Here is a 14981-nt window from a genome sequence, read left to right as displayed (position 1 = left end):
ATTTACCCAGATACTACAGTGAATAGTAACATGTTAAACGTCAGTACCAATGTGTTTTAATTAATCTTTTCTATTTTATGAGATGCTACCTTCTTCCCATTTCCTCAGAGACAAGCTCTTTCTATTTTTCCATCCATTCATCCATCCATGCATTCATCTTTCTCTAGCTATATACTCCACCTGTCCCTCCCAAATGCTTTGAGATTTTTAAGTTATCCCATTTGGGGCTTGGGTAGATAAGAGACTTTAGAATGCAGCTGTAAACTAATTTATGATTGGTGGATTTACTTGCTCCTGGAAATCCATCTAATCATTCAACGTTTAATACCTGTTGTACTCCAGGCACTGTATTGAGTTGAGTCTAGCCCAGCCATGGGCAAACTACGGCCCTCGGCCGGATCCAGCCCGTTTGAAATGAATAAAACTAAAAAAAAAAAAAAAAAAAAAAGACCGTACCCTTTTATGTAATGATGTTTACTTTGAATTTATATTAGTTCACACAAACACTCCATCCATGCTTTTGTTCCGGCCCTCCGGTCCAGTTTAAGAACCCATTGTGGCCCTCGAGTCAAAAACTTTGCCCACCCCTGGTCTAGCCCTAGCTGGTTTGGTGGATAGAGCATCGGCCTGCGCACTGAAGGGCCCCGGGTTCGATTCCGGTCAAGGTCTCATGCCTGGGTTGCGGGCTCAATCCCTAGTGTGGGGCGTGCAGGAGGCAGCCAATCAATGATTCTCTCTCATCATTGATGTTTCTATCTCTCCCTCTCCTTCCTCTCTGAAATCAATTTTTTAAAAAAGAAAGAGTTGAGTCTACATAATTCCCATCTTTAAATATATATGGCATGGCACAAAATAAATATATTGCAAAATAATTACTCTAACCACCAATTAAGAAGAGAATTTAAAATAAAATAATGGAGAATAATGTCCAGTGCGGTGAAGGTCAGGATTAATTAAGCATATTTTTTAAATCAAGTAAAGGTGATTGTGAATGGAAGTTTGTGTTGGGTGCAGTGGGAACAGAGTAACTGAGTGCTAGAGTCTGCTCAGGCAGCGAGAGGATGCTTTCCCGGGGAGATGCCACTGAGCGGTCTTGAAGGAGGACAGCGCTTGCCTGGCATATCAGTAAGAGAGGCATTTGATCAGAAGGAGAACAATGTTTAAAGCTGGGAGGAGAAATACTGAGTTAGGACAGAAAAGGGCATGTTCAATGATCTGTAACTTGTTAGTATTATTAGAGTAGAAATGTCAAAAAAGGTGAAGACCATAGGTAGCTAGGGCATACATATTGTAAGATACTGGGTACCATAATCTGAAAATCTGTAACATACAGAACTAGAGCCAGTGTGTTAAAGGAATAGAGAGACTGAGTTTTGGTTTGATACAAGAACAATTTCAACAGTAAGAGGCACAACAGTGGGACAGGAAGGCCTCCCCTTTGGTACCATTTGGAGACACTTAGAAGGGAATGAGCTTTGAAGTAGTATGAGAAAAAAATAGCTAGCAACTAAAGATGACAAAAAGAAGTGAGCTCCTTGTTACTGACGGCATTCAGACTGGGCCTTCTTTATGTGTCAAAGATGCTGTAGAAGAGATTCTTGTATCAGCTGCTATATTGCACTGTCTCTTCATGCATTTTATAGCTTTAAGATTCATTGAAAAGTGAATGAATACAAACCCTTTTACCTGCTTGTGTAACCTTATTGTAGAGGAATGAGAGAGATTGTACTCCGTGATCTTAAAAGCAAGTATCTGACCCAGTTTCAGAATATGCTACATCTGTGGTTGCAAAGATAAGCCAAATTTTCCCTGTGGTTTCTGCTCCAGTCTGCTTTCAATTCTATTCAAATGTGGTATTTCAATAGGATGGTTTCTTTAGTGATTGATTGGTTGGTTGGTTGATTTGAGAGAGAGAAACATCAATTTGTTGTTCCACTTTTTTACACATTCATTGGTTGCTCCTTATTTGTGCCCTGACCAGGGATCGAGCCCAAAACCTTGGTGTATCTGGGAAATCTTCTAACCAACTGAGCTATCCGGCTAGGGCTAGGGGATGGTTGCTTTATCATGAGACTTACTAGAGGCCCGGTGCATGGATTCGTGCATCGCTGGGATCCCTCGGCCTGACCTGCGGGGATCAGGCTGAAACCAGCTCTCCTACATCCCCCGAGGGGTCCTGGGTTGTGATAGGGTGCAGGCAAGGCCAAGGGACCCCACCAGTGCACAATCAGGGCTGGGGAGGGACTGTGAGAGGGCTCTAGGGCGTGTCCAGCCTGTCTCGCCCAGTCCCGATCTGCCAGACCCCAGCAGCGAGCTAACTTACAGGTCAGAGCGTCTGCTCCCTGGTAGTCCACATCATAGCAACTGGTCGAACGGTTGAACGAACAGTCAGATACTTAGCATATTAGGCTTTTATTATATAGGCTGGCCCTCATCCCTCCATTCTTCATTGATCTGCCATATCTACTCCACTTTCCAGATGTGAACAGGATCCCTTTGTCATTTGATTCTACATCCACTCATCTTCCTCTTGCACCATCTGTTCGCTTTTGAAGCCGTTCTTGTGTTCTCTCCATTATCTATGTTCTCACAGGTTTCATTATCAAAGACTTATAGCATTGCAGCAGAGGGCTAGGTTTTGCTATGCACATCATTGCTTTTGAATTTTTTTTCTTGTGACATGAAAGTTACTAATAAACTATATAATGTTATGTGACTCATACTGATAGCAGTGAATTCATTGAACAAATATCTGAGGGCACCTACACATGCCAGAGCTGTTCTTAGCACTGAGGACTAACGCTGCACTGATTAAGACAAAGTACTTTGCCTTAGTGGGACTTACATTCTGATGAGGGGGGACCAGCTAAAAACATATAAGGCCAATGAACAGATACATAAATAAGGTATCACGCAGTGCTAAGTGCCACAAAGCAAACAAAGGGCAGAGAATAGTAACTTGGTGGGCTAGGCTGGTGTTTTTAGCTAGCATGGTCAAAGAAGGACTCTCAGAGGACGTGGCTTTTGCACCGATGCAAAACCGATGGGGAAGAGGAAGGTGGCCAGAGGGAACAGCAAGAGCCAAGCTTGAGATGGTACTAACAGGGCCTCCTCCAGGGAGAAAGAGAGGAGTCATGAGGACTAGAGCCCATTGGGTAAGGGAAGGAGTTAAAGGAGATGAGAGAGTTGAAGTAGGTACGGGACCACATCATGAAGGGTCTTTAGTCTTTCCTGAAATAATTGAAAACCATTCTATTGGGAAGCCATTAAAGAATTTATGCAGAGGACTGATTGCTGAAAAAATGTAGGTGTGGCCCTAACCCGTTTGGCTCAGTGGATAGAGCATTGGCCTGCGAACTGAAAGGTCCCAGGTTCGATTCAAGGGCATGTACCTTGGTTGCGGGCACATCCCCAGTAGGAGGTGTGTAGGAGGCAGCTGATCGATGTTTCTCTCTCATCAATGTTTCTATCTCTCTCCCTTCCTCTTTGTAAAAAAATCAATAAAATATATTTTTAAAAAACTAGAAAAATGTAGGTGTGTCATGGAAGAACAAATGTTATGTTAGAGTTTATTAGGATAAATATCTTGTAGCTTGAAGCTTTTAAATGGAAAATGAGATTGGCATTTATTCAAAATAAACTTAACCACTCATGAATAATACTTCAAATAAATTAAATGACCCACATCAAAGAGTGTCATTAGCAGTTTTAATTATCTAAATTTTGAAATTAAGCATGTTTTGCATTCATTTATAACAGCAGTTGGTTCTTTGCTCTTCTCAGTAGTTTGTAGTGTGCTCTTACCAGATGTTACTCTTATTATCTGAATGGAAATAGATGCAGGTGACATTGTAGGTTATAGTTATCGTTGATTCCAAATATGTTTATTCTCAAAACCCTCATCAACAAGGCTAGCATCTGTTGGGAAGAAAAGCACCCCTGTTTTTGGTTACATGCTCATTATTTCCTCACTTTGTTCTGTCATCAGTGCATTATCACACAGTATAAAGCTGACTTCTTTTTTCATCAAAATGTTACCACTGTGGAATTTTGTTCCCACACAATCATAGCTTGCTGCCTTTTGCTAGCGGCTGAATGGGCTCGGACGGGCCTGGTCACTGAAATGTTGAGTGAAAATAGCTTTGGACCGGCTCTTTTCCACTGTGGTCCTGTCCAAGGTAGAAACAGTGGAAGAGTAACTAGGGTGTTAAGACATTCGACCTCCGCAAAGCTCCCACTTCAGCTACAACTTTAAATACCATCTCTGCTTTCAGCAAGTCTGATATCCACTTGCTCTTCTGCATCTGGGACATAAAACTGAGATAATTTGGAGGCCATAAATTGCTCCAATACTTTGTGTTTTATACAAATAGATACAGATTTCCCCTTATGTTTTGTTTCTGAAGATTTCTGTCATGACTTTTAAGCAGCTCAGAAATCGTCTCATTCTCTGAGGCAGCTGGTAGTTTAAATTGCTTTCTTTCCCTTCCAGGAAATGTTTCCAGACTGCACACTTTTACTTGGAGGACAGTACTTCCCCCAGAGTAATATCCACACCTCCAACACCTGTCTTTCCAGTTTCAGGTAATAGCTTAACGCATGACCATGAGTAGCTGGTTGGTGTTGAATGAAAAGCAAAATGCTGGAAGGGTTGTTCTTATTGTACTTTGCAAATGCCTATAATATACATCTGTGTTGCCCAAAATATGTATTACATCATGTATCAGGCATCCAGTTGTATAACTTGTTCTCAGAAACTTTGAACATTCTTAACACAGGATGTGGGAAAATAGCTTATAATTGTTCAGATGTACTATGTAACGTATTAGTTAAGAATAATGCTGAGTTTGGGTCCTTTCAGCTTCTTTAGTGGAAACCTAAACAACAAAAATGAAACCTAAACAACAAAAATGGACTAAACCAATGCAATAGGGTGGATAGGACAAAATAACAAAAATGAGGAGAATCCTTAGTGGGAAAAGGTTTCTTAACTATGTTAGAAAAAAGTCAACTATTTTTATCAGAACTTGACTGATTAACACTATGCAAGAATCAGCCAGTGTCATTTAAGACACCCATTGATACTAGAGTTCACACTATGACTACATTCCCAGACACTTATTTTATTACCATTGTACAACCTCTCAGCATGAAAGAGAGAACAAAAAAGGAATTTTCTAGAAATGTGTGGCCTATGAGGAAGCACAGATAGAAGGTGAGATAGGGCCATGGACAGTCACCAAATCAGGGAAAACAAAAGGAAAAATTCATCCACATGGCCATTTTACAGAAGCCTCCTTTTAAATTTTCTGGTACTGCATACATTACTGCTAAAGACACAAGTTCTACCTGAGATTACCTTCTGAAATCTCATGATTTAAAAAATAGAAGGAAAAAAGAGAAGCATTTTCTTTGTAACTTTTAACAAGCATAGGAGTCAGATATCTTTGGCTGTTTTTCCTCTTTTATCAACTCTGTGTCTTTAATCCGCTACTGTCTTATTTCTATTTAACTCTTTGTATTAAACTACTGTGTATTTATGTTAGGACAGCACCATTTCTCATGAACATATAAGGGATTTGAGACTTTCAGTTCTGTTATCTATTGCATTTTGATTCCCTTCACTTTCAAACTTACCTCTTCTACATATCCTGTTAGCCTGGGTATGCAAATTAGCCATAATATTATCCAAAGTCCAGCATAGGTTATTGTTAACAATATAAAAAATAAATCCAAAATCAGGATCTTGTTCAGGAAAGCCGAAATCCCTGTTCTGCTTCTCAAAATAGTGATCAAGGGCATCTCCTCTTTTTTCCCTGCTCAGCTCTCAAAAATGCACTCCTGATCACCCAAATGTGTGCATTTTCATATAAAATCAGAAAATAAAAAGATATTTGGGTCTCACTTGCAGACCAATTCATAAAAGAAATTAGCAAAATAACATAATTGTAAATAAAAAGTAGTCAGTTTGCTTGTGCGAAGAGGTTACCTGTACAGGATAGCATCAGTGGATTTGAAGGACCTTTAGTAAAGAACCAACAATTTTGATGTGACAAATTATTTCTGTTTCCTTATCTGCTTATAAAAGCTACTGCAGGCAAGATCCTCCAGTAGGTGTGAAGGTGGAATTACACCTTTGTCTAGAGTTTCTTGAGCTTAACTGGCTAATTCAATGTTAGTATTCAGGTATACTCATCTAAGAGAGAGAACAGATGGATTCTAATTTTTTTTAACCAACCAATTCTTGGTAATTGAGGCTTAAAAATATTAAATGGCCTGAATGCTTGAACAGCTGTTGATGTAAATAACTGTTTCCAGTGAAATGTGTTTGATGTTTCCTTGTCAGAGAAATCACTTGTGAAATTGCATGCTGTGAACTAGTAATATGTTTAATATAAGAAAGTCTTTCCAGAAAAAAAAAGAGCCAGTTGAAATAATTTGGCCTCTTCACAATTAACTCACAGATACGATGAGTTTGTTTCCATAGCATATTTTCAAGTTAAAATTCTTGAAATACTAAAGATTAAAAGTCCCAAAGATTTTTGACATCATTTTTTTAAAATATATTTTATTGATTTTTTACAGAAAGGAAGGGAGAGAGATAGAGAGTTAGAAACATCGATGAGAGAGAAACATCGATCAGCTGCCTCTTGCACATCTCCCACTGGGGATGCGCCAGCAACCCAGGTACATGCCCTTGACCGGAATCGAACCTGGGACATTTCAGTCCGCAGGCCAACTCTCTATCCACTGAGCCAAACCGGTTTCGGCGTTGACATCATTTTTAATGAACAGTCTGCATATAAGTCTTCTCTATTACATATAAAATAAAGGAAAAATGTTTTCAACTGTAAAAAAATCTTACTATTTAACTGTAAGACATTGAGCTATACAATTTTTTAAAAACTGAAATTGCACTATATATCATGTCCATGATAAAATTGAAAGTATATTGTTTCTGCATTTTTCCCTAGAATTTACATGCAACTCCTATTCATGTTAAAGAAAGTTAGCCATAAAGAGTTGCAGTTCACTGATAAAAAGTGAGGCTTTGGTGGCATTTATAATTTAACATTGAAAATGAACTCTTTTCTCTTTGGGATATAAAAGGAAAAGAGATTCTTGATCTAGTCAGAATTCTAAAATGTAGATTATGATTGATAGTAAATATAGAGAAAATTGGTAATTGTTGCTAAATGTTTCACTGGGGTTATAAGAATAATTGAATTTTGAAGTTGTTTTAGAAGAAGCCACCTAATAAATCTTTATAATGGGAGCACATTCATGTAAGTTGAATTATCCTTTCCAACCTCATTTTTTTTTATTCACTTAGATGATGTTGGAGCAATTCCAATAAAGCACTTTCCAAAGCATGTTGCAGACTTACATGCAAGTAGTGGGTTTACTGAAGAATTCGAGGTATGATTTTACTATGTCTATGTTAAGTAATATGGAAAATAGCAAATTAAACGATTCAGCAGTAGACTATTTTTTGACCTAATGACATTGAAACCATTCTCACTTCTGGTGAGAATATTAGTTCCATATATGCGTTTAGGAGATGTGGTATGGTTATCATATAATTTAGAAAATTGGTTTTCCATTTTAAAAAGCCATGTCATGCTAGTGGAAACATTTTTAAAAACATAGTTAATACTGGCACATAAAATAAAGAACTCTAGCATTCTTTTTTAAAGTAATAGGCATTAGTAACACTGATTCCTTTTAATTTTCTAAATTACATAAATTACCCTAAATGACTAAATTTCATGCTTCTCAGCCAAAGTATATACAAATGGTTAATTATAAATATCACAGCACTGTAAATGCAGAAGCACTTATTATACAGGTATAATAAATATTATACAAAGGAACATCCCAATTTCTCAAAAAAATATACATTTCTAAAAAGCATTTAAAATTTACAATCAATGAAAATTTTTCTAGTAACATCCCTTAAAATACTCTTAGGTAGATGAGGCAGATAAATTTGCTGTGAATTTATCATGGCCCATTGAACTATCAGTTTACAGATTTTTCAAAATAGGGTCACTTATTGTACTAGGTGACTCTACATTCAGCCTTCACCCAACTCTAGAAGTTATTTGCTTTTATTTACATTGATGATGAAATCAGTTTCCATAGAAGTGAATTAATAACTAAAATAGCAGGGCTGGGATTCAAACCTAGGTCTGTGATTTTAAAGTTCATGTCCTTTCTATTCCAGAAAGCTAGGGATCTTTAGCCCCCCGCCCCTCTCTTCCCCCACCACCCCCAACCCCTTCTAGGAAGCATTATGTGGCTTTTCTGTCTCCCTCCTGCATATCCAAGTGCTCTAAGGACCTTTTTTTTTAATATAAATTTTTATTGATTTGAGAGAGGAAAGGATGGGGGGGGAGAGAGAGAGAGAGAGAGAGAGAGAGAGAGAGAGAGAGAGACATTAATGGTGAGAGATAATCATTGATCGGCTGCCTCCTGGACACCCCACACTGGGGATCCAGCCCACAACCTGGGCATGTGCCCTGACCGGGAATGGAACCGTGGCTTCCTAGTTCATAGGTCGGCGCTCAACCACTGAGCCACGCCTGCCGGGCTGAGGACCTCCCTCTTTAAAGCACTTTCAGCTCTGCTCCTGATCAGAGGGTGTGCCACTCTCTCCATTGCACCCAGCAACTGCTTCCCAGGAGTCATGCCAACCAAGGTGCATTTAGGGAAGGAAGATGCCACAGATGAGAAAGCTTTACAAAATCAAAAGAAATAGAATGAAAAGTGATGTAAATTTAAAATAGACAATTCACCAAATCTTTAAAAAAAACCTAAGCCATAGCAACTTTGAATAAGAAATCAGTGTGAGATAATGACTAAGTAAAGCGGAATAATATAAAGAATTACATATTTAAAACGTCAAATTAATTGTTCTTATTTAACAGAGGTTACTGAGTGGTCCGATTTTAACTCATAGAAACTACCAGGCTCACCTCAAACAAAATCATAATTAAAAGTGGGAGAATGTACCAAGGATAGGTCTGATTTTCTGAATGGTAAAAACCATCAGGAAAAATAAACAATTTATAATAAAGTTGCTGATAGCATATGGGCAAAAGCAAATTTATCGCTTTCACAACTATAAAATCATTTTGAATATTACTATGCTATTTGTAATAATGAAATTAATAATCTCCGAATGTGTTTTTTAATTCCATTGCTTTTAACTCGCAGTTTGATTCAAGAAAGAAAACTTTTCATTAACTTAATAATTAGCTTAGTAACTAATAATGCTATACCTTTTAAATATTAGATTGTTTTTAAATCTAGAGTCAGAATGACTTGCTGCAAAAGAGACATTAAAAGCTTACTTGGAGAGAGGCTGGGCCATTTGTGATTAATCAGGTTCATATTTGGGTTATATACTTTCTCAAAAAAGTGTAAGGCTTTCATGTCATTATTTTAATATTAAATAATTATTAATTCCAAACTAATATAGTTAGAAAATATCTCTGAAAAATATTTTAGCTCATTTTTAAAGATAATTGCCAGAAGTAATTTTCTATACCCATTGAAGATTAAATTAAAAAGAGGTCAGTGTATAGAAAGTAATGCTATCTAAATTTTTGTTTCAAAATGACCTAGAATATATGATAAAAAGTTTTTGGAGATTTTTAATATTTTGTAACCCTAAATCTATTTCAAACCACCTAATAGGAAGTGTTTTATTCTTTAAAATTACTCAAACAAAAATATGTATCACTAATTCACAGTTTCAAATAGTGCTACAGTGATCAAATAGCATTATATTTGGATATTAGCAAACCTACCTAATATGACAAAACGTGTCATCAAATAGATGGCTTTCTCATCTGAATTTTTAAAAAACCATCATATTATTTTACCACTGTCCTTTTTAAAAATGTTAATTTTTCCTTTCACATAATTTTAAAGTTCCAAATTGTCAGAAATTTTGATTTGCATGTAACTGTTTGAAACATTCTGTTTTGTATTTGACAAATGTATTTATTGCATGATCATAGTTTTCCATTGTAAACCTAATATGAACACTTTTTTTTCTCATTTGTCGTGTGCTGTGGAATTTGATTTCTTTACTTTTTTGGCATTCATTCCCTCATTAGACACTGAAAGAGTTTTACCAGGTAAGGCATTATTTCACTGCATTTTCTCTTAGCCAAGAAATAGTTGTAACATGCTAAAATTTTTTTGGCTAGACTATTTTGTTTGTTTTGTCTTCATTATATTTTAAGGCCCTTTGTCTGAAAGGACACGTGTGAAAATGTTGCACATACGATTTCTTTACAGGAAGTGCAGAGCTGTACTGTTGACTTAGGTATCACAGCAGACAGCTCCAATCACCCAGACAACAAGCACAAGAACCGCTACGTAAATATCGTTGCCTGTAAGTATGTCCTTCACTCAGCTCTGACTTGGCTACCATTGTCATTGCTATGCCCTTAAACAGTGTCCTCAAGTCTTCTCAGCAGACCTGTGGTCACTGTTGCAAAGCCTTTATGTCAGGGAATAACATGTGTTATCAGTGGTTCTCAACCTTCTGGCCCTTTAAATACAGTTCCTCATGTTGTGACCCAACCATAAAATTACTTTCGTTGCTACTTCATAACTGTAATGTTGCTACTGTTATGAATCGTAATGTAAATACCTAATATGCAGGATGGTCGTAGGCGACCCCTGTGAAAGGGTCGTTCGTCCGCCAAAGGGGTCTCGACCCACAGGTTGAGAACCACTGTGTTAGATAATACAGCGCATTGTATCACTCCAGTTTAAATGCATTTTGCCATTAGTGACATCTGTTTTTTTATTTTTTAAAATTTACCTTTATGGTTGAAAGTATTACAGTTGTCCCCTTTTCGCCCCCATTGACCCCCCTCCCTACCCCTTCCCCTCCCCAGGCCTTCACGGCACTATTGTCTGTGTCCATGGGCTGTGCATATATGCATATAAGTTCTTTGGTTAATCCCTTCCCGCCCCCCACTTCCCTGTTTCTTTTCAATAAAACAAACTCATTTTAATCCAGTTCTTTCTTCAGGTCCCATTGACTATAAATCTGTTCTTATGGTTTCTGTCATTATTTATATTCCATGGTCCTATTTGCATTTGAGATCTATTTATTATGTGAATTTATTAACCAAGTCATATTTTCTTTGGACTTTATTTTTCCTCCCACTCTTTCCTCCCTCTCTTGCCATTCCTCCTGGGGTCTTATAAAGGGTTAGTTGGATTCCTTCTTTCCCTTTATTTTCTTAGCTGTGTTTCTCTTTTTCTTCTCAATAGCTCTTTTCCTTAATGCAAATTTACCTTTTTTTTCCTATGAAATTACCATCTTCTGTGTTTTTTTTAATTGAAGTATAATTGACATATACAACATTGTATTCGTTTTAGGTGTACAACATAAAGATGCAACATTTATATATATCACCTCTTGTTTATATTTCTTCCCTTTGATTTCCTTCTATATTCCCTCCCCTCCATCTCTTGTAATCCATCTTCATCCCCCTTCCTGAATCTCTACTTACATCTTCCTTATATATTCCGTGAGCTCCCCTAGACCCCTATGAACATGGTATTACGAGCCTGGTTATTTAAATACTAGTTCCAGTCTAGCTTTTGGAGGCCAATGAAACTGCACTTGCCTCCCTTTCGTTATTACATTTTTTCTAAATAATTTGCATAGATGCTGCCTGTCTTTCCAGGGGCTTACATCAATGTTTATTTTTTTAGTAGAAGGTTCCCCTTCATGGTTGTCTTCCTCAACTGAAGCAACTGTCTGGCTGCACAAAAAACTCAGCTGCTTCTTGGAGAGGGTGAAGTTGTTAAACTATTCCCTCTACCAGCTAAATAGAAAATACCCAACAGGTAACTAAGAAGAAGATGGAGATTAACATTTGTTGAACAACTCCTATGTGCCTGGCACTGTAAAAACATCATTTTGTTTAGCCTGAGCCGGTTTGGATGGATAGATTGTCAGCCTGTGAACTGAAGAGTCCCGGGTTCGATTCCATTCAAGGGCACATACCTCAGTTGCAAACTCCTCCCAGGCCCAGGCCCTGGTCGGGGCGTGTGCAGGAAGCAACCAATAGATGTGTTTCTTTCACATCGATATTTCTGTCTTTCCCTCTCTCTTCCACTATCTCTAAAAATCAATGGAAAAATATCCTCAGGTGAGGATAAAAACACACACACACACACACACACACACACACACAACACATTATTTCATTTAATCCCTGAAACAATCTGGTAAGAAAGGTAATTAACAGTCCTGCATTAGAAATGGAGAAAAACAACTCAGAAAATTTAGCCAGTAACATCCATCTAAATCTATTAGAATAAAAATACAAAAATTGGTGAACCTGCCTCACACCCCTCATTCCATTGCCGCACATTATTTCTGCTTATATTACTTCACCTGTGTGAGCAGCTGTCGTCACAGAAGCATTAATATGGCTGAATATCACTTAATCTTGTCACGGTTTGGTCTGTACTCACTTCTTTTTTTTCTTTTTTAATATATTTTATTGATTTTTTTACAGAGAGGTAGGGAGAGGGATAGAGAGTTTGAAATATTGATGAGAGAGAAACATTGATCAGCTGCCTCCTGCACACCTCCTACTGGGGATGTGCCCGCAACCAAGGTACATGCCTTTGAACGGAATGGAACCTGGTACCTTTCAGTCTGCAGGCCGACACTCTATCCACTGAGCCAAACCAGTTAGGGCTGTACTCACTTCTTTACCCTTGAAAAGAATAGTCTGCCCTGGGAAACTACCATGTTTTCTTCCTGTAACATTTTTCTTTCTTATTCTGTCGGTCCCCCAAATATAGTCTCTCTGTGGAAATGCAGTTCATCCCACACACTTCATTTCAACATATTTAAATTACCACAGTACACAGTGTGGCAGTCACCATAGCTTTCATCCCCCTTGATGGACAGGGCAGGATCCGTGTCTGTTGCTGGGCAGCCTTTCTCCTGTCTCCCTTTGCAGGAGTTCCTCTTTGAGGTTCTTCCCTTGAGGGAGCTGTTTGCTGTAACCATTCACAGATACTTCCTAGGTCCCTTGTGCTTCCTTCTCTACGTTTTTCCTCCATCAGCCTCATCTTCAGAGCATATTACAGCCATCAGCTTCCTGAGACCCCCATCACTCTTCTCTCCCTTCAGTGGCTCTTCTCAGTTCACAGCCCAATATCCACCTTTAGACACTGATCTAAGATGTCAAGTTCAGGTTTCAATCTCTGCAAGAATGTTTACCATCCCAAACCAATACAGGTTCTTCCTTCACGCTCCCCCTATTACTTTGCACCTCTCTCAACACCTCAGCCTTCCTTTCTGTGTATATGTCCATTCTCACCTTCCACATTAGAAAATTTGAAGGCAGAAGCTCTTGTTATTTTTATATTTATCTTTGTCATCTCTGGAGTCCCCCAAAGCCTACTATAGTAAATTATATTGCATTGATTTTCATTATATTTGACACATTATTATGTAAATATAAAGAACCTTTATGCTGAAAAGTAGTCCATGCTATAATGAAATTTCTTTTTTATTACAGATGACCATAGTAGGGTTAAGCTGGCACAACTTGCTGAAAAAGATGGCAAACTGACTGATTACATCAATGCCAATTATGTTGATGTAAGCATGCTTCAACTGAAATGTTGTAGAAATTATATTAGAGTAAGAATTTATTATACCACTGCGCCAAACACATACTAGTATTTAATACATGTTATATGATCAATGATAAGAAACATAAATCAGTGGTGAGAGATTCCCCTGTCTAAATGATTTTAGACTGAATAACAACCCAGCTCATATATTTGGTTTATCTTCTAAATGTGTGAGGGATTCAGGCTGGGAATGTATACTCAAGGTAGGATGGATGGATAGATAGATAGATAGATAGATAGATAGATAGATAGAGATTTAGAGAGGTTTATAACCCCTTCAATATGGGGGGCAGGACCAGTGTTTATTTTGCATGTCCCAGAGCCCCTGGCACAATGCTCTGTAGATAGCAGATGATCAATAAATCCTTACTGAAAAACTTCCAAGGTGGTACTGGCTAAAAGTGATTACTACTAACCAGTTATCAATATAACCTCGGACATCCCTCAGGACACCCAGCTTTGTAGGGCCTGTTAGAGCTCCTCAGGGGCTGCAGATCCCTGACTAACTTACTGGTTTTTCACTGTGGTCAACGGAATGTCAATAGAGCTCAGTTATTCTCCTGACAGTGAGCTCTCAGTCTCGCTGCCTTCATTTTGATGCTGCGTGGAACACTGAATTCAAAGAAGTGAGCACCAAATATAAGTATCCAGTGGGTTTGTTGTAGGCACCCACTTCTTGCTTCCAGATGAGGCAATAAGTATGTCATATCAAACAGGGGGTTGGGAGTCAGAACTACTCGTTTTGAATCCAGGTCTGCCGCTGGCTAGCTGTGGGAGCTTGGAAAGCCACTTAACTCCTCTGAGCTCCAGCGTCCTCATCTTCCAATGAGGATGATGCTTCCATTTTGCAGATAGCTTATGGATCAGGGTCAATGTTTGTAGAGCATCTTGGCCAGCAGTGGGTGCTCAGTGAAGCATAGTATTAATCATTAGCATTGCTCAGTTCCACCAAGGAAAGGGTAAAGAGACACCAGAGCTTTCCTAACTGTTGTAAACAATTGGGCCCTAACGCCTGGACCACGTTTCAAAGCAGCACAGTTACGGACCAGATTTTAAGCAAAGTACATAGACTTAGAGTAAATATACTTGGATTAGAGGTGCACAGAATGTTGCACCCCCTTTTTCTACAAAAACATGTAGCTAAAGAAGAATTGCTGTGTGTTTTAGTGCTATTAAGTTTATCTAGCTTTGCAGGGTGTTTTTTTTTATGGTTTTCTTTTATAGAAAAAAAAATGTGCTGACCTAAAAATGTAAGTCTTAGATGGTTAAAAATGGCATGCAAATCA

At 38.2% G+C, this 14981-nt stretch overlaps 1 protein-coding gene across 1 annotated transcript in view; it reads left to right on the top strand.

Moving 5' to 3' along the window:
• Nucleotides 1-14981, top strand: part of PTPRZ1 (protein tyrosine phosphatase, receptor type Z1) — a 192222-nt gene that overhangs the window by 157525 nt on the left and 19716 nt on the right. The window contains exons 16-20 of the mRNA XM_023755324.1: nucleotides 4493-4584; nucleotides 7334-7419; nucleotides 10128-10148; nucleotides 10312-10408; nucleotides 13578-13660. Of these exons, the coding sequence (XP_023611092.1) occupies nucleotides 4493-4584; nucleotides 7334-7419; nucleotides 10128-10148; nucleotides 10312-10408; nucleotides 13578-13660 (379 nt within the window). The remainder of the gene's footprint in view (nucleotides 1-4492; nucleotides 4585-7333; nucleotides 7420-10127; nucleotides 10149-10311; nucleotides 10409-13577; nucleotides 13661-14981) is intronic.

Source organism: Myotis lucifugus, unplaced genomic scaffold (genome assembly GCF_000147115.1).
Source record: "Myotis lucifugus unplaced genomic scaffold, Myoluc2.0 scaffold_73, whole genome shotgun sequence".
In the NCBI taxonomy this organism is placed as follows: Eukaryota; Metazoa; Chordata; class Mammalia; order Chiroptera; family Vespertilionidae; genus Myotis; species Myotis lucifugus.
Note: the sequence above shows the minus strand (reverse complement) of the source record. Positions and strands in the feature narration are given on the sequence as shown.